Consider the following 17,252-nt stretch of genomic DNA (forward strand, 5'->3'; position numbering starts at 1 on the left):
GCAAATCTGACGTGCCGATTTTAATTAGCGAGCGTACACAAGGACACGGTTCGTTTATTTACAGAGAGATGATAATTTACAGAGCTTCAAATCACGGAAACAAAATGCATCGGTCGTCCGCCAAATAAACACAATAGTTCTGCGCACAACAAGCTCTGAACCGGTTTGCGAGTTTATCTCCAACCGATATGGAAAGTAAAACAAACTGGTAATGTCTCAGTCGCGGTTTAAAATGTCTAAAAAAGAGCACCACGACGCCCACGCACAACACTCGGGGGTGATTCCAGGCAGCTAGATCTTGACCTTTGGTTTGCCAACTTATTTGAGAACAAGCTCAGTCCCGATTTTCATCCTGAAATCACATCATGTATCTTGGCCTGGGGGGAGGTGGTGGTGGAGGTAAAGGCAGATCTGGGAGGGTCACTATCTTTCTGGGCTCTTTCTTAAGCAGCGTGAGTTGCAGTCCGTCTTCATCGTCAGCTGGTGAGTCTGGAGCTGTGAGGGGAGAACCCACAGGACTGGGAGGACTCACCGGCAACTCAACTTCCTTCGTACGTTGCTAAATAAATACGTTATGTTGTTTTAGAAACAGCTAGTCGGAAAGGTACGGCAGCAGTTTTACAGTTTCCTAATGTACAAGTATGAAATAATTACGCCTACATTGCTATAACGCACAAATAGATTTGAAAACACCTTCTGCAAAACGGCAGTGTGTAAAACCGACCACGTTATAACCAAGCGTTTGGTAGCAATAAAAGCACAAATACGACTTGTCGTAAAATGTTACAGGTCGGTGCACGTTAACAGACAACGAAAAACGTTTTCTTCGAGAAACGGACGGTATAAAGTTGGATTGTGGGTAACTGACATGTTTGTTGACCTTCTCGTCGAGTACTGTCCGCATTTTTTCCTTGTTTCTTTCATTTTTCTGTTGGTAACATTCCACATAGCGACGGATCAACCTCCTAATCTTCACTCCGTTCACCTCCATAGTACGATCGCTTTGACAAATCTGAAGAAAACAAAACCAAGTTTTTAGTTTTGTTGGATTTTGTCCAGTAACAACTTTCACCACTATCAACAGTTGTAGATTTAGATCACAGATAAAAATCACTTGGGCCTACTCAAAATTAGCCAGACTAGTAGTTATATATACAAGCGAGTTATAACAGTTAAAATGCTTACAATTTTGAAACTAATTTCATGACAGAAAATTTAATGTTGTTGTGGTTTACCTTGTTGACTGCACGTTTCATTATGTCTTTGTATTGAACCTTGTTAATTTCTCTTCTTTCATAATGAGGTTTTATTGCTGCCTTCGCCTCCTCTACAACCGATTGTTGGAAGTTCTTCTTCTTTTCCAACTGCAAAAGAAGGTCAATAAATAACTAAACTATAATTAAAAAAGTCAGCATATCTTACTAACAAGCATGGATTCTCCAACTATTTTGTTTTGCAACCCCATTTTAGAACGAAAATCTGTGTGACCCCTTTTTAAGAATTTTCTTTTCACTCAAAGGTAAACAACAAAAAGTGTGAAACACTATATTGTCCCTACAAAAGCCAATTTGTTCTGCAACCCCAACATACATTTCCATAGCCTGATCTGAATCAACAAGTTTAAGGTATACTACTATTTTTGTTGCCAGGCATACTAATTAATCGGAATTGCTCGCCGGATGGCAGACGTAACGTTGGTTTCAAATAAACACTTTAGAAACTAAGCGCCAGAGGAGCAATTCCGATTAATAAGTTCAAGGTAATATGCAAGCAAGCAATGTTCAGAACAAAACAAATCACCGTCTTCTTTTTGTCCTTGTTGTACATTTCGACTGCAGAACTCTCAATGTTGTCGAGCGAAACTGGCGAAAGTCCATCCGCCTCCTTGTTGCTCTGCCTTCGTTTTCTTTTCCCTTCTTTTGCCTTGGCCTTTTCTGACTTGTTAAGAATCTAGTGAAAAAAATAACATTCATATATGTGAAAACAAATATGGCTGAAATTCTGGGTCTTGTTCCTAAGGTTTCCTCTGCACAGCAAAACCAAAAAAAATAGCCAGTCCATTTGATCCAATGGCTGGCAAAGCAAGACAATGTACATTCAGAAAGTAAACAACACTAAAGTAACAACAAGAAAAATGTAAAATCAATAACAACCTGTCCTAATTGGAGTTGTTTTGACAATTCAGCAATACTCATAATCGCATCTTTTGCATGTTGAACTGGATTCAAACCAACGATGTTCAAAATCTGTGTCGGATTCAACACATTTTCCTCTTCTTTTAAATCTTTGACCTTGGCCAGCTCTGCAAGGCCAGGCAATGCATCTGCAAGGGTGGGAGCCTCTTTCTGGAGAGATTTATCAGGTTTGGGAGGCGACTTTGTGAGTTTGGGTGGAGGAGGTGGAGGAGGTAGTCGAGATGGTTGTTTTTCTGCTGCCTTCGGGATTTCACATTCTAGAGTCATCGGACAGGATGGAGAGAAAAGATCTAGTTTGTCTTTGAAAACAAAAAAATCCTTGATTATGCTGAAATGATTTGATGCTGTTATTCATGTTACAATGGCTGTGGGCTTTAGTAGGATGTCAAAAAATTAAATCTTTAACATTTATGTTGTAGGGCAAAAACAAAATAGCATTCTATGGCATAGAAGTGTTACATTTCTATGAAAAGTTGCTGATTCAGCTTGGTTGTAATGCCTTGGCTGCGATGCCAGTGAACATTACTATGTATAATTATTACATGTCAAATGCAATGTTGCCAGTTGTATATCAAAGATGTCTAAAATGTGGCTACTCATACACAAGTAATTTTATTTGTAAGGTTGCTTAAATAATATACAACACAACAAACTAAACATTTTACCAGGCTCCTCATCCTTGCCCGAGGTTGCTGTTGTCAAGGGTGTTTCAACTTTCACCTTCTCATTGTCAGCCTTACTTGTGTCTACCGTGTTGATTTGAATCAAAGCAGACGATTTGTTTTCGCTCGCAAGGGATTGCATGGAATGCAGGGGTAAGTCCATGTGTTGTTCTTCATGCAAGTCACTGTGGTGAGCTACATGGTTGAACCCACCCAGTGTTGATATGCCGCTGATCGTAGCAATGGGTTGTGGTGACAAACTGGTTTGAACAACAGATTCAGTTGGCTGATTAGATTCTGACGCCGATTGATTTAAAGAGGTTTCACTTTTATCGCGTTTGTGATTTGAAGATGTCATCTTTGGCGTCTTTTCTCTAGATCTCCGCCTGTTCGACTTCTTAGGTGATCTGCTGCTATGACGACTAGATCTTGAATGTCTTCTTTCTTTGCTTCTGGACCTGTATCTTGTTCGATTTGGAGAACGATCACGTCTCCTTCTTGAGCCACTTGGGCTCCTTGAGCGTCTGTGACGACCGTGGTCGCGCAAGCTCGATTTCTTTCTCTTTGGAGATTCACGGCGCTTAGAATGAGAATCTCTGTGTCCAGATCTTGATCGAGAACGTCGACGCTTCGAGTCCCTCTTCGAAGAGTCATCTTTCTTTGCAGTTTTTTCAGCCTGTTTCTTGTCAGAAGGCAAGAAAGTCTCCTCTTTTGCCACAATTTCCTTATTATCTGTTTCATCTTTCAGCCGTTCAGTTTCCTGGGGTTCAGCATTTTTCTCAAGGAAAGCAGCTTGTTTGGTATCTGACTCTGAACTAGATAGTGCTCCAGGTTTGTCCGATGCCATCAGCTGACGTATGTCAGTGTCGTGTGATGTGCCACCAAGAAACGGTTGCATAACCTTTTTCTCAACAGGAATTTCCTTTTCTACATCTGGTTGTGCTTCAACTACATCAGGCGATGGTTCAGCAAACATGTCAGTGACTAGATTGATTTTCGGAGCAGCGTTTTCCAACTGATTGGCATGTGTGTCTTGTTGGTTGTTAGGTTGTGCGATCGGTTCCTGTGGTGAGGTGGTGAATTTGTCTTCCTGTGAGTTTGTCTCCATATCCTGTTTTGAAGAAACATGAGAGGATTTATTGCGTAAAGTCTCGTTCCAACGCTTTCGGGACTGTTCTAGGAACTTTTCTGCATAACTCGGCGCTTCAGTCAGCTCCTGACTTGCAAGCACATTTTGGCTGGAAGATATTTCTTCAGAAGATGAAGAGCCGGGAGACAATAAAGATGGTGACATTGGTGAAGGACTGCGCATCTCTTCCTCTTGTTTCACACCACTCCGGTCAACATCATCTTCATCATTATCAACTGACAGATGTTCTTTCTCTGCTTCTGTCTGTTTGTACGGTTGCTCCAATAAGTCATCAATATCAAATTCCTGTGAATCCTGACTAGATTGCAATGGTGTTGATTTTTTACCTGGGGGATCCTGCTGCTGTTTGTTCAACTGCTTTTTTGAACTTTTCTGTACTGGCACAGGAACAGCAAGATCGTCCAACAACTGATCCACATACTCATTCTCATTTGTAATATCAGGGGTAATTGTACTGACAGTTTTTTCGCAAGCAGTTTCTGTTCCAACTGCCTTCTTTTTGCTTTGAACGAGATTGGAAACCTCATCATTATTTCTCGATGTTGAGTCTGATATGCCGTGTTTGGAATGTTTGCGTTTTTTGGCTTTCACACTTGTAATCTCTTCAGTTGCCTTGGCAACTACTTCGTGTTTTGCTTTTTTGTGCTTTGGTTTAACGGGTGAATGGTCACTGTCCCAAATTTCGATTACTTCAATGTCGGTTCCAGTCGAACTGTGCTTGGCCTTCTTTTTCTGTTTGTGTTTTTTCAGTTTCTTGCCCACCTCTTTACTTTCTACCTCCTTTTCCTTTACGTGACTGTGAGTTTTTTTCTTGTGTTTGTGTTTCTTTAAAACATCGTCGCCCTTATTTTCCTTTTCATGTTTCGGCTCAAATTTGTTTTTTTTGTGAGGTTTCACTTCTTCTTCAGATTCGGCGTCGACTTTTGACTTGCGTTTCAGCTTTTTTAATGGCTTCTGCTCCACATCAGAATCAGATGAAGTATCGGCAGCTTGTTTTAATATTTTCTTATTCGGTTTAAGTTTTACTATTTCAGTTGCAGAATTATCCATCACATGCTTTGATTCTTCAGCATGCTTATGCTTCTTTTTCTTCTTCTTGCCATTCTGCTTTGATGATGATTCAATAACTTCAATGATCTCCACATCGCTATCATCATCTTCATTATGTTTCTTCTTCTTCTTGGGCTTGTGTTTCGCCTCCACCCACATCTCCTCAGGATCAAGAGCAGGATCACCGATAAACTTGTCACTGTTGTCTCCTTCATTGATGGAAAACAGAGCATTAAGGATATCTTCATCTTTTGGTTTTTCATCTTTTGGTTTTTCATCTTTTGTTTTTTCATCTTTTGTTTTTTCACCTTCATCATCATCGGTCTGCGGTTCAACAATAACCAGAGGTTCAACATCGATCTCAGTCTCCATAATCTGGGTGTGTTTCGGCTTTGACTTACTGTCAGTCTTTTCTTGTTGTTTTCGATGTTCTTTAGACTTACTTCTTGATCGTTTTCTGCGCTTTTCACTTTCAGACTCACGTCGATTTCGGCTTCTTTTTCTGGAAGAACTCCTTGATTTTCTTCTGCTTCGACTTCTAGATCGGCGTCGGGATCTGCTTGATGATCTACGCCTTGAACGACTCGTGGATCTCCTTCTGTGTCGACTTCCAGAACTCCTTTGTGGACTTCTGGATCGCCTCCTTGATCTTTTCTGTGACCTACTGCGTGATCGTCTTTTCGTTCTGCTTCTTGATCGATGACGAGAGCGGCTTCTTTCATGCCGTTTTGATCCCCTGTTTTCCTGTCCCGAAGATTTCTTAGTCGTTACAGACTCCTCTACCTTAGTTTTTCGCTTTTCTTTGCTTGGCGAGCGACTCCTTCGTCTGCTTTGTTTTGTTTTCTCAGAAGACGAGGATTTATCGACTTTAGTTTTCTCTTTCTTTTGCTCACTGCGTTTATCTACATCTGGCTCAGGTGTTTTTGTTGCAGGGTTTTTACTTTCATTACCTGTTGAGCTACTAGCTTCTGAAGGTTCGGATTTAGCGTCTTCCAGTTGTTTTACCTTTCGATTAAACTTCTTAAATTTAATTGGGCCAACAGCTGAAGAGTCTGCTTGAAAACCTGGCAAAGTTACTCTGTCATTGGGTGATTTGGACCTGACTTGTTCTCTCCACATATCAAGTGAGTCCTGTCTCTCCGGAGTCTTCGCTGGAAAAGGTTGAGAATCATCCTCCTCCGACAGTTCGTCAGCAAAAATGTCCAACTTTACCTTGGAAGGTTTTATTTTCTTTGAGGACTTCTTGCTCGGTGTAGGTGTCGGCTTTGGCGATGGTGACCTTTTTATTTCTGCTGTAACATCCATTTGCTTGTCAGGCACCTCGTTTCCATTATCTGTTGGGTTTTGCTGAGAAGTGGAAGAAGGAGGTTCTGACTCCACATCACAGGGTGTTGAAGGTTCTTCCTGTGCTATGGGTGAAGGAGTCTCTTCCTGCTCCTTCTTAATTGCAACATCAGGTTTTGACTCTTCTTCTTTCTCTTCCTCCTCGTCAGTTAGAGTTGGCTGAAATGGGTCGTACAACTTTGGTGGACTGGCGTCTGCATTTGATGGCACAGTATAATCAACCTCATCAATGTCTGTTGGTTCAAATGGGTCATATGTATCTTTCTTAGATGCCTTTGCAGACTTAACTCCGTTACTACCCCCAGCAGAATTGTTTGGCAAATTAAACACCGGCCTAATTAAAATCTTTCTTCCCTTAATATTGCTAGAGTTCGCAGACTGGCGTCGCTCGGTTTTTGACTTTTTATTTGCCTTATCAAAATCGTTTTCGACCGCTGCATCAACATCTTCCGAATTGTTTCTGTGGCCATCAAGTGTTGAAACATTGTCTGATGCTCCCGAGATGTCATTTCGATGGGCATTTCCCCATCTTACTGTGCTGGATCTTGCGGTTGATGAAGAGGATTGTGTGGTAGATGATTGCGGGTTGGGGTCAACTGTAAAAAAATATTTCTTTGTTGTTGAGAAGTTAACAATAATACAGATTTACTTCTAGCCCACAAAAAATTATCATAATTTCATCAAATTTTAAGATACTTTTAGGTGCACCAACCTCCGCTACTCCCTGTAGGTGACACAGCGGACTTGTAGATGCCAGGAACAGATCCACTTTCCTTTTTCCGTTTTTCAACAGGTTTTTGCATAGGTGAAGGCTTAGATTTTTGGTTCAGGCAGAGCTTCCCACCACGTTGTATGTGGATGTTGGAACTGGGAGCGAGCAGAACTTCCTGGGAACTGAGAATGCTTCCCAGCAAATCAGGAACAGGAGATGCAACCCTGTGTATTTGCATGTGTTTAAATCAAAAAAGTAAACTGTATTGCACATATTTAAATTGTATTGCACATGATTAAAAAAGGAAACTGTATTGCAAGTATTTTCAACTGAAAAAAGTAAATTATATTTGCATATATTTTAAATTAAAAAAAAATTGATTATCAATGTAAAAAAAATATAAAAACATTTGGATGAGCATCAAATTCCTGTGGAAAACAGGAATTGTGAATGGGTAAAATGTAAGTTGAAGGGGGATGATTACCTGACTTGTGCACTTGGATGGGCGGTACCTAGCAACAAGGAAGGCAGAGGAGTGTTGAACCTCAGTGCGGACCGTGACATGAGACGGTGTTTGTGAGCAATCAAATAACTTGGTTCCTCATCCTCCACTCCACTGGAAGGTAAACAATTACACAAATTTAAAAACAATTTCAAGATAGGTTAATATATTATTGGTATCGTGCTATAGGTCTTGAAAAAATATGATAGGGGGGGGGCTTCTAATTCATTTCCAATTTGCTATTGTGCTTGGCATTAATCGAATCTGTTTTGTTAAAACCAAGTAAGTTACTTTTGGAAATTGTAGCCAATCATGGGTAGAGTTCGGTTATTATTTAGTTATTTTTCAACTATAATTAGTAGAAGGGGGTCGAACAAGATGACCTCAGTAGCCAACGTTCATTACTTTTTTTGGTGTTTTTCTAAATATTTAAATTTAATTTGTTATAATTTGACCTCTACAAAATAATTTTTATTGTGGACGTTATGGACAGAAAATATATTAATAATTAATCAAGAACACACTATGAGGAATACACAACTGGTTTTTTTCGAATCTGACACTAACGCTGAATATTTCTTTTATACATATGTCCAGAATAAGCCAATAGTTGATGAAACAATTGTTTTTCCACATTAACATTTGGTTTATGTTTTTAATAAATTTGAAATCACTTGTCCCGCTGGTAAAAACACAACCTCAAATAACAAACTAGAATTTTTTTTATTTGTGACTTGTCTGAAGGACCGAGAACAAAACAGGATGTTTGTTTGTTTTGTTAAAGTTTCCTTTATTCTTTAAAGAAGCTGCTTTGTTTTGGAACCAAAGATATCGAAACAGAAATGAACAGTTGTTTTTATCAGTAAAACACAAGGATATTCAAAACATTAGGTTTACAGGCTTCGCAGCTCAGGCATTGCAGGCTTGCAGCCTAACTGGATCGGCCGAGATTGTAATTTTAAACATATTTTTCAAAAAATCAATAAAACCCACCCAGCATAAAATTCATCAAGTTCATCATCCACTCCTCGCACTGTAAATAAATTTTCCTCAGCTTGCGGCAAATGGTTTGAGTTGGTTGGAAGGCGATTGTTGCAGGCTGCAAAACACCAATCTCACATTAACATCAAAAATCCATATAGGCACAACAAAATGTAGAGCATGTATGTAAATCACTTTTTTTGCTTCCAGACTTTTGCGATTTCCTACTTCTTGACTTGGATTTTCTTCTTTGTTTTGATTTGCCTCTAGATTTTGACCTTGACTTGGTCGTCCTTTTTGCCTTGCGTCTACGACTCCTGCCAACTGAAGTAACGCGCAATCGTCGTCCAGCATTAATAAGAATGCTGTCCACTATTGCATCCAGTTGCTAAAAAAACAGCACAATGGTTTACATAAAAAATGATTTTGTCCATGTAAATGTCATTGGATTTCCCTGTTCAAATTTTTTATAATGGTTGTCATTTAATTATTTTTTTGCTTTCCTGCAACAAAACCAACATATTTCAAAATACTTGACCTGATTAGATTATTTTATTTGACAAAAAATAGCTTTTCTATAATACTACTTTTCAGTTGGCAACCAATACAAACAATGAAACAAACAACTTACATCGTTTAGTGAAGTTGTTACACCTGCAAGTCGCTGACGCGATCGACTTATTTCTGTTCTTACACGCTCTGTAGCAATTGTTCGACCTACAAGTCGATTCTGTCGCCTTCCAGATGGTTGTTGTTCTTGGAAATAAGAAAAAAACAGTTATGAACAATCAAAATATCCTTATCTCAGGTAATGCATAAACACACCAAAAAAGGGAATCTGTATGTCGCCATTTGAAAAAAAAAACATAACTATTACTTCGCTTTATAACATAAGATTTAAATCAAGTTGATAAAGATTATCCTTTCAATTCTAGTTACTTAAATTAAAAATTTACTTTTCAGTAAACTATCACATCCTTTGCCTGCATAGCTCTGTATGGTTGATCCTTTCTATGGTCAATGTTACAACAACAGAATAAAAGTACAGTTCTCACATAGAATGGTATAATTTCACAGATGGCTTGATCATTCAACACAGCTGCATAATTATAGTCAGCAATTGTATGTATATGGACATAATGTCCAAAATGGTGCATTATGTATAAGGCACCCTTTAAAATGTACTAACATTACAAAACCAATTATGAATTATACCTTGTTGTCTGTGAATGGCACAATCTGGACAAAACCATTCTCCAGCTGGAACCGCATCCAAAGATGGTAGCAGACAAGTGCAATGGTACCTTAATTTTACAACTTAATTAGCTTTAGCTTGTTGTACATAATGCAAACGATATCTTAATAAGGGTAATTTTTTCTCTAGTTAAAGTGTTTGCAGTCGTAATACCCACGTAACATTTTGTTATTAAACATGACAGCAACACCCATATACTAAGGCCTCTAACAACCCAAACACAATGAAATCATAATTGAGAATTATTAACAGAAACATGGAAGTAATTTTTGAGGGTAAACAAGAGGTTTGAGAACCTACTGTATTAAACTTTTGAAAAAACTTTGTTGCACAAAAACATTAGGGCAAATGCCACATTCTTAAGATTATTAACAAACTTTTGAAATAAATCAGTCATGTTCAACAACAAAAAAGCACAAATTACATATATATACAGTTTTTCTCAAGTAAAATGGCAACAACAGTTCCTACCCCAAGTCACAGCCGTCACAAAGAAGCAAAGTATCTTCCCTGTCTCCTTGCCCACAAACTTCACAGCAGGTTGTTATTTCATCAGGGATGCAGACTTTACCCTCTACTTGCATTTCCTTGAGGAGGGAGCCACCAATTCGTTTGAACACCTGAATCTTGTCGAAATCGATACGATCCACTGGACAGGAGTTTGCATTCTGCACAAAAATTCAGGTTTAGTTTGAATTAATGTCAATGTAAGCTAAAATATTAAGCTCTTCTATTGACAACACAAAGGTTTTTGGTCACAATTTCTTATCTGTAAAATATGTTTAAATCCACACTCAACTGCCTTCAAGGCTTTTAACACAACTAGACTAACTTTGGTCCATTCCAAGATGCAATCAACACAGAAGACATGCTTGCAGTTTGAAGGTACTCCTATTTGCTGGTGGTTGAAGTCGTTTAAACAGATCGGACAGGATGGATCGGCTGCAACAGAATAACACCGTATAAATTACAGAAAGAAAATCTATGTGGTCACTGTGGAGTCCCTACTTTTTTGGTGAATTTTGAGCGATTAATAAACACACATATTTGTTTTCTGTTTAACTACTTTTGAATGCTCATACACATAACACTTTGTTGTGGCACATTTGGGTTATAATGGGGTTTGGATTTGTCATCAGCACAGTCAAATATAACTCTTATACTGATAGCCTCATCAAGCCTGTTTTAGCATTATTTTTTATGTTACCTCAATGTTTTTATTCTTTTTACAAGTTTAAAATATATTTTCCATGACGAAAGAATTTATTTTGATGTTGTGATGACCGCAATAACTTGTTCATTAGAACAGCTCTGTCAATCAAACCACAAACCAAGGTTGAACCACATGTTTTACCTCCAGCTTGGGGAGTATGAAAACTGATGCTGTCATCATCAGTGATGTCATCATCGTCACTATAGTCAGAAGAGTCAGTTGATAAAACTGATTGCCGACTGGAACCAGTTTGAATGGGATAATCCTCATCAGATTCATCACTGCTATCATCTTCTGAATCCAGGACATGGCCCCTGTTGGAAAGCTTATTGCTACCCATCACTACTCCGTTCTAACAAACTTTACACAGAAACCTGCTTTTGGCATATTCTCTGCAACAAGAGCAAAGATACGTGTTTTTTTTGCTTGACTCGAGTCAATTTGAATTAGACGTTTTAGGCCGGTGGGAAATCGCAAACAATCTGAAAGTTGTCCTGAAATTTTTTCACTTGCAACATCAGCAAATTGAAATTAACAAAAACCATCCCCGTTAGCTGACGATCGAAGAGCACGCCAATATTTATTGCCAAACCTGTTCGCACATTTGTTAGTTTTTCGCAAGTCTTTCTGTTATCCCATGAGCGCAGCTAATATCTCCGTTTAAGATATTCGAAACGTTTTCATTATGTCATCATTGTCCGGTTAATCGTTAAACGAAAGCAGCTTTAATTTCTTTTTCAGAACAACATTTGTTTGTTTCTTTTTTTTCATCACAAAAACGAAAAACTTCCACAACTGTGTCAAAAAAAACAACAGATTTTCACTTAACGAAAATTATTCTGCAAAGCTCGAAAAAGTTTCATGATTACAGAAATTTTATGTTGTGCTAATTATTTTTCCTCGTGCTGTTCTTAAACAACTCATCGATTCCTTGCGTTAAGAAGTCTGCCGTAAAACCGGAATAGGTGGCTTCCGTTTTTCGGGGATACTCTTTCTTGTAACGGTCATCTGCAATCCTTTCCAAACATTCCACTGTCCGTTCGCACTTACCTGGATCCTCGAGCTGTGTTGCATCTCCATGAGTAAATTGCTTCTTTCCCACTTTCTGCATATGGTCTAATAAAGTCACCATGCTTGCCGATCTAGTTTCGTTTTTCGGCCATCGAGCACAAACGGATAAAAATCGCTGGTAAAGAGATGACATTTTTTCTAACACCCAACAGCCGCCTTTAGTTTGCTTTCGAGCTCCTCCGCAGTAAACCCAGCTTCAGAAGAGAGCTTTAAAACTTTATTTCTTGACCTTATGCCCTGCAATAAAGGAATAATTGATGAAAATGTGTCAACAAAATCAACGGACTATCAACAGACACTTTACTGTTTGTAAAGTGACGTGGCGTTTATGGATGCCCAGTGTTGCTGCAACAAAACGACAGATCGCAACATTAGCTGCACCTTTCTGTGCTTGAGCAGTCACAGCTAGAACAATCCCTTCTTCAGAAAATCCTAAAAAAAATCAGAAAATTTCTTAACACCATACCCAACAAAATGTAAAAGAAGAAACAACCTTTTATTTGGTCTTTTTTTGCACCAGGAGATGCACAAACTGAAATGAGGATGTTGCCACTTTTGTTTCTTATTATGCTTGTGGTAGTTGCAGCCAGCACTTTTGTCAATGTATTCAACTGCTGCAAAACAACATTAAACACACTGTATGTTCTGAATGGTGGAAAACAACTTCAGAATCCACCTTTTGTCTTGACATTACCAACAAAAGTCTATGAAAATGATGAAACAAAACCTAACCTAAAACCAATAATAAAAAGCATTGATCAAATTACGGGTATATATGCAGTTTTATTTTAATACTCATTACAGAAGGCACAACAGTGTGAGTCAGACATGATTTCTTTCCACCTAAACATGAATACTTCACATCACCCACTTTTATGCTCTAAAAATCTTGCACATTACAAAAATAAAACTTTTGTTTTTCAATTTGAATGCAAGGTACATGGAACATCTTGAGAAACATGGAACATCTTGAGGGCATTGCAATGATGACAAAGTCATGCATGAGGATAAAAATAGGAACTACAGATAATTGCATAATTACACAATAAATGGCGGAAGAAAGTCAAACTAGCAAGCAATATATTGCACACTACATGGTGAAGTTTGTAGCAAAAAGCTTCACAGATTACAGCAGTAATCAAACCAAACTATGATATAGTTTCTTCAGTGACTCATGTAATCAGAATACCAGCGCAAACCCTCTGTTGTGGTTGAAGCTGGTGTGTATTCACATCCAATCCAGCCATCATACCTAAGTTTTTCAAGCAGCTCAAATATGTACGAATAATCAATTTCCCCAAGAGTGTTTGGTTCATTTCTTTTTGGGACTTGGCTGATTTGAATGTGACCCAGCCTTGGAAATGTGGTATTTACAACATTGGTTAGGTTTCCCTCCATTAACTGCACATGAAAGAAGTCAAGCTGATACTTGATATTCGGTCGGTCAACCATATCCAAAACTTTCATCGCATCAGAGCTTTTATTTATAAAATAATTGAAGTTGGTGGTGCAATTTTGTATTGGCTCAATTAGGCCAACAATGCCATGAGTTTGCAACTGATCAGCCGCATACTTAAGGTTTTCAACATAAGTTGACATTGCCTTCGATTTATCCATGTTAGGCTTAAGCTTTCCAGCCATAACATGCAATCTTTTGCAATCAAGGGCAGTTGCATACTTTATTCCGAGACTCAACTCGTCGCGAAACTTTTGCACATTTTCATAATCTGCAGCATGACCAAGGCTTTGAGCACATCCAGTGTTGATCAAAATCTGTTCAACGTTTGCCGCATTTTTAGCGCCAATCAGTTCATCAATGGAATACTCGTGAGGCCATGCAAGTTCTACACCATCAAATCCAGCGCTTGCGGCCAGTCCGTATCTTTCCAGAAAAGGAGACTCTTTAAACATCCACGAAATGTTGGCACAAATCTTCAGTCTTCCCATGTTGATTCAGTATAAAAAAATTTGAAACAAATCCACCGTTGATAACAAAAAATATGCAGAGAACACGAACTCACGAGAAGTTAGATTTGTCGAAACGTCAGTCAAAATGTCATTCATGCGTAACGTTAAAAATAATAGAAATCTTAAGCAAACCTACTGGTGTAAAAACAAAAAAATGTAACAAAAAAACTGTTTTTACACTTTCCCCTGTAATAATAGTATTAAGTGATATTTACGCGTAAGAAAGTAAGAAAAAGCCTAGCGCAGTGTGTGTCCAAGCCAAGGCGGATAAATGGGAAGTATAGGGACCAATTGGTGCAGATTATAACTTTATATAAACCAAGAAACATCAACATTTGTTTTGAAGAAACAATGGTGTTATTACTATTTGCAAATCGTTTTAAGAATCGATAACAATTAAAGTTAAAAACATCGTCAATTTTTTTGTGGCCTGACAATTAAGTTTTACTGAATAATTGCATGCAAAAAATAAGTTTTTGGAGATGGGGGGACAAAGCCCAGCTGTCGCTCCAAGCCGTGAGTCTGGACCTGAAATAACATAATTATCATTTATAATTTTGTGCGCGCAATTAGGATTAGGATATATCCTATCTTCAAACCGTACAAACCAAATTTGCCAAATAAGAGGCGGACACTGATGGCTGTTTTCTGCGTGCCGCATTGTACGAGCTTCCGGCAGCAGTGCGACGCAACCACCACTGACAGATCACAAATGAATTGTTTTTTCTGTTGCAATCATATGCCGATATTTGACGACGTAGAAACGGGGGTGTCCCAGTTAATTACAGCCCACAACACACATGCAAAAACTCACGTAGAACAATCTGGTTTCGATCCAGGCTTTGCAGCATATGTCACGTCGACAGCCGGACAATATGAATAAGCACAAGTATTACTCGTTTTGTCGCGCCCATGGAAATTCACGATGCAAAATAATGCAGAAGTGTGCATTTGCTGGATCACAAAAAATAGACAATTGCCACCACAACTCACTCAAACCTGTTCTCATATCCCATAGCATTGCTAGACGAATGTGAAGGTATAAAATATATTGCCACACCAGGGTTAAAGGTAAAACAAGATCTTACAGGAACGATTAAAGTTACAGGAAAAAATAAACCGTTGTGTTGTCGTGTACCACGTAATATCTCTTAATAAGTGAATACACAGTAATATTGACAGGATCGCCCCACAGCGCAGGTCCTTGCTTGGCGATCACAGCTATCGTATCGCGATCATTAGGTTTGCAGGCTTGATAGCCCAGGCATTGCAGCCAAGCTGAATCAGCCACTTTTTCCTGACAAGTCGGAGCAAGATTTGAAAAATCAAGATCCCGGTGAAGTTTGAACTCACGACCCTGGGCTAACCAGGCCCAACGCTCTACCAACTGAGCTACAGGAGCTCAGTGGTTTCACGGGGAATATTGTGGCCAAGGTACACTGGAACTTGCCAGGCAACCTTCACATATACGTAGGGGATCTCTACCACCGTATCAGATAACGCAGTAATATTTCATGCAATGGCATGATTGACAGGATCGTCCCACTGCGCAGGTCCTTGCTTGGCGATCACAGCTATCGTATCGCGATCATTAGGTTTGCAGGCTTGACAGCCCAGGCATTGCAGCCTAGCTGGATCAGCCACTTTTTCCTGACAAGCCACTTTTTCCTAAGTGAATACATTAACAAAATTAAAGTTCCTGCATTCTTATATCACTGTACCACATCAACACAATTAGTGAAACTAGTTGACGGCAACGGAGTTAGATAATCACATACTGTCATATAAAACAAAATATGAAACAAAATCTTTTGTGACAACATAATCATGTCAAGAAGCATCATTATTGGGTAACAAGTGCGCTGGTGTGTTCAGTGACTAATTGCTTTCTTTTAATAAGGAAAGGTTAAAATATGTAGTATTCGTTGTGGTAGGGGATTGCTTTGTGTTTGCAAACCATTCAATAAGTGTCAGGTTTCTGGGTTGCTTAAAGTCACATCGAAGAAACAAGTTGTACTCACAGTTACCCTCGCTTAATCCGGATTCGATTTGACCAACAAATTCATCCAGATTAGACGAAGTTTGAGACGAATCGATTACGCATGTTTAGGTTTGATCATTATAAGTTCCAAATCGATGGTTTCCCTTGTGTTTATTAAATACGTTTCAAAATGTATCGGAATGAGGTATAAATAATACGTAAATTAAGCGTTGCGTAATGTATTTGATGCACTTGTCCGTGTAAAAAGCACCAAGGGCGTATTTTCTCCTCTGAAGCACAACACACACATTTATCCATCACCCTTTATGTTGCATCACCCTTAAGTAGATAGTTTGTGCTGTCACGCCAGGAAGTCGATATCTTAACTTCGTATTGGTTAAATATGCATGAGCGTGCGCTGTGTCAAGCGAAAGAGGAAAAAACTAGCGTGTTTTCTTTTTTCTCCACGTGCAAGCCGCCCAGCCAATTTACAACACTGTCGGCGATCTGTAAAAGGCACGTTTATAAGACTCTCGACCACAACAGAATGTCGCCCAGATGAGATTGTCGCGTGCGCCGGATCTGATGCCTCAAATAGCGACTTGGATATTGCAGCCTCCTGAAGTCACAGCAGTGCGCGGAAAGGAAGCTATGCGCGCACAATTAGCCTGCTTGAGTCTTTTTTATGCGATTCGAGTCACTGAAAGTGACGTGGTTTGTTCGTGTTCCTACGCATGTTGTTTAACGGTCATTTTGCAAAGTTTAATGGTGCAGGTTATTCGAAAAGGAAAAGTGTTTTTGGCTCATAAGCAATACTAAAAGTAATGTTTTAAACATCATGTCGTGTAAACAGTCGAAAGGAATTCCTTGAGTAGCAAGTGTTTTGATGCTACCAAGCGCTGTGTATTTAATTTGATTGTGGTCATCAGGCCCTGGGGGCACAGCCTTCCTTTATATACCCCGGGGAGCCTCACAGCACTTGGAAAGGTTGTCACTAAATGCGGAGACAGTAGTTCGTGGAAAAGCAGCAGCAAGCACGACGTGACGAAACAGTTAACTAGCATGGACCGGATTTAGTTGGGAATTTTAACACATAAGCTGCCGACAGAAAACAGCTTCCTAGTTGGACTAATGCAAACAGAATCGTTTGGGATGGTAAACAACTTTA

General features: G+C 39.1%; 3 protein-coding genes across 7 annotated transcripts; all 3 read right to left on the reverse strand.

Annotated features, from left to right (window-relative positions):
* Positions 1-13: 13 nt before the first annotated feature.
* LOC145897185 (uncharacterized) lies at positions 14-11,452 on the reverse strand. Of its 2 annotated transcripts, none has more exons than XM_082985373.1 (15): positions 11,206-11,452; positions 10,684-10,793; positions 10,323-10,519; positions 9,812-9,900; positions 9,228-9,352; positions 8,792-8,984; positions 8,609-8,714; positions 7,598-7,729; positions 7,114-7,337; positions 2,861-6,997; positions 2,154-2,494; positions 1,801-1,950; positions 1,236-1,364; positions 881-1,012; positions 14-559 (listed from the first exon to the last, which is right to left on the reverse strand). In XM_082985373.1, exons 1-15 carry the CDS (start codon positions 11,402-11,404, stop codon positions 359-361), a joined length of 6,465 nt encoding a protein of 2,154 aa, XP_082841499.1. In that variant the 5' UTR covers positions 11,405-11,452; the 3' UTR covers positions 14-358. The 2 variants fall into 2 exon arrangements, with proteins under 2 accessions (XP_082841499.1, XP_082841498.1); XM_082985372.1 differs by having other exon boundaries at positions 869-1,012.
* Positions 11,453-12,136: 684 nt separating this feature from the next.
* On the reverse strand, positions 12,137-12,861 carry LOC145899123 (UPF0235 protein Acid345_4205-like). Of its 4 annotated transcripts, none has more exons than XM_082987841.1 (4): positions 12,812-12,861; positions 12,629-12,746; positions 12,440-12,567; positions 12,137-12,372 (listed from the first exon to the last, which is right to left on the reverse strand). In XM_082987841.1, exons 1-4 carry the CDS (start codon positions 12,824-12,826, stop codon positions 12,274-12,276), a joined length of 360 nt encoding a protein of 119 aa, XP_082843967.1. In that variant the 5' UTR covers positions 12,827-12,861; the 3' UTR covers positions 12,137-12,273. The 4 variants fall into 4 exon arrangements, 3 of the variants coding, with proteins under 3 accessions (XP_082843967.1, XP_082843966.1, XP_082843968.1); XM_082987840.1 differs by having other exon boundaries at positions 12,629-12,749; XM_082987842.1 differs by having other exon boundaries at positions 12,278-12,372; positions 12,517-12,567; positions 12,629-12,749.
* Positions 12,862-12,908: 47 nt separating this feature from the next.
* On the reverse strand, positions 12,909-14,153 carry LOC145898803 (putative hydroxypyruvate isomerase). Its single transcript, XM_082987428.1, has one exon. It carries the CDS (start codon positions 14,080-14,082, stop codon positions 13,300-13,302), a length of 783 nt encoding a protein of 260 aa, XP_082843554.1. The 5' UTR covers positions 14,083-14,153; the 3' UTR covers positions 12,909-13,299.
* Positions 14,154-17,252: the final 3,099 nt, after the last annotated feature.

The sequence above is a fragment of the Ascidia mentula genome, chromosome 4 (assembly GCF_947561715.1).
Source record: "Ascidia mentula chromosome 4, kaAscMent1.1, whole genome shotgun sequence".
Taxonomy (NCBI): Eukaryota; Metazoa; Chordata; class Ascidiacea; order Phlebobranchia; family Ascidiidae; genus Ascidia; species Ascidia mentula.

Bases quoted from the DNA above. Each gene is read 5' to 3' on its own strand.
- LOC145898803 (XM_082987428.1), bottom strand. From the start codon at position 14,082: ATGGGAAGACTGAAGATTTGTGCCAACATTTCGTGGATGTTTAAAGAG.
- LOC145899123 (XM_082987840.1), bottom strand. The intron at 12,568-12,628 runs GTTGTTTCTTCT...GATTTTTTTTAG, and splicing joins AAAAAAAGACCAAATAAAAG to GATTTTCTGAAGAAGGGATT. The intron at 12,373-12,439 runs GTAAAGTGTCTG...CCTTTATTGCAG, and splicing joins GCCACGTCACTTTACAAACA to GGCATAAGGTCAAGAAATAA.
- LOC145897185 (XM_082985372.1), bottom strand. From the start codon at position 11,404: ATGGGTAGCAATAAGCTTTCCAACAGGGGCCATGTCCTGGATTCAGAA. The intron at 9,901-10,322 runs GTAGGAACTGTT...TGTAAAATTAAG, and splicing joins TGTGACGGCTGTGACTTGGG to GTACCATTGCACTTGTCTGC. The intron at 8,715-8,791 runs GTGATTTACATA...GGTGTTTTGCAG, and splicing joins AAAGTCTGGAAGCAAAAAAA to CCTGCAACAATCGCCTTCCA.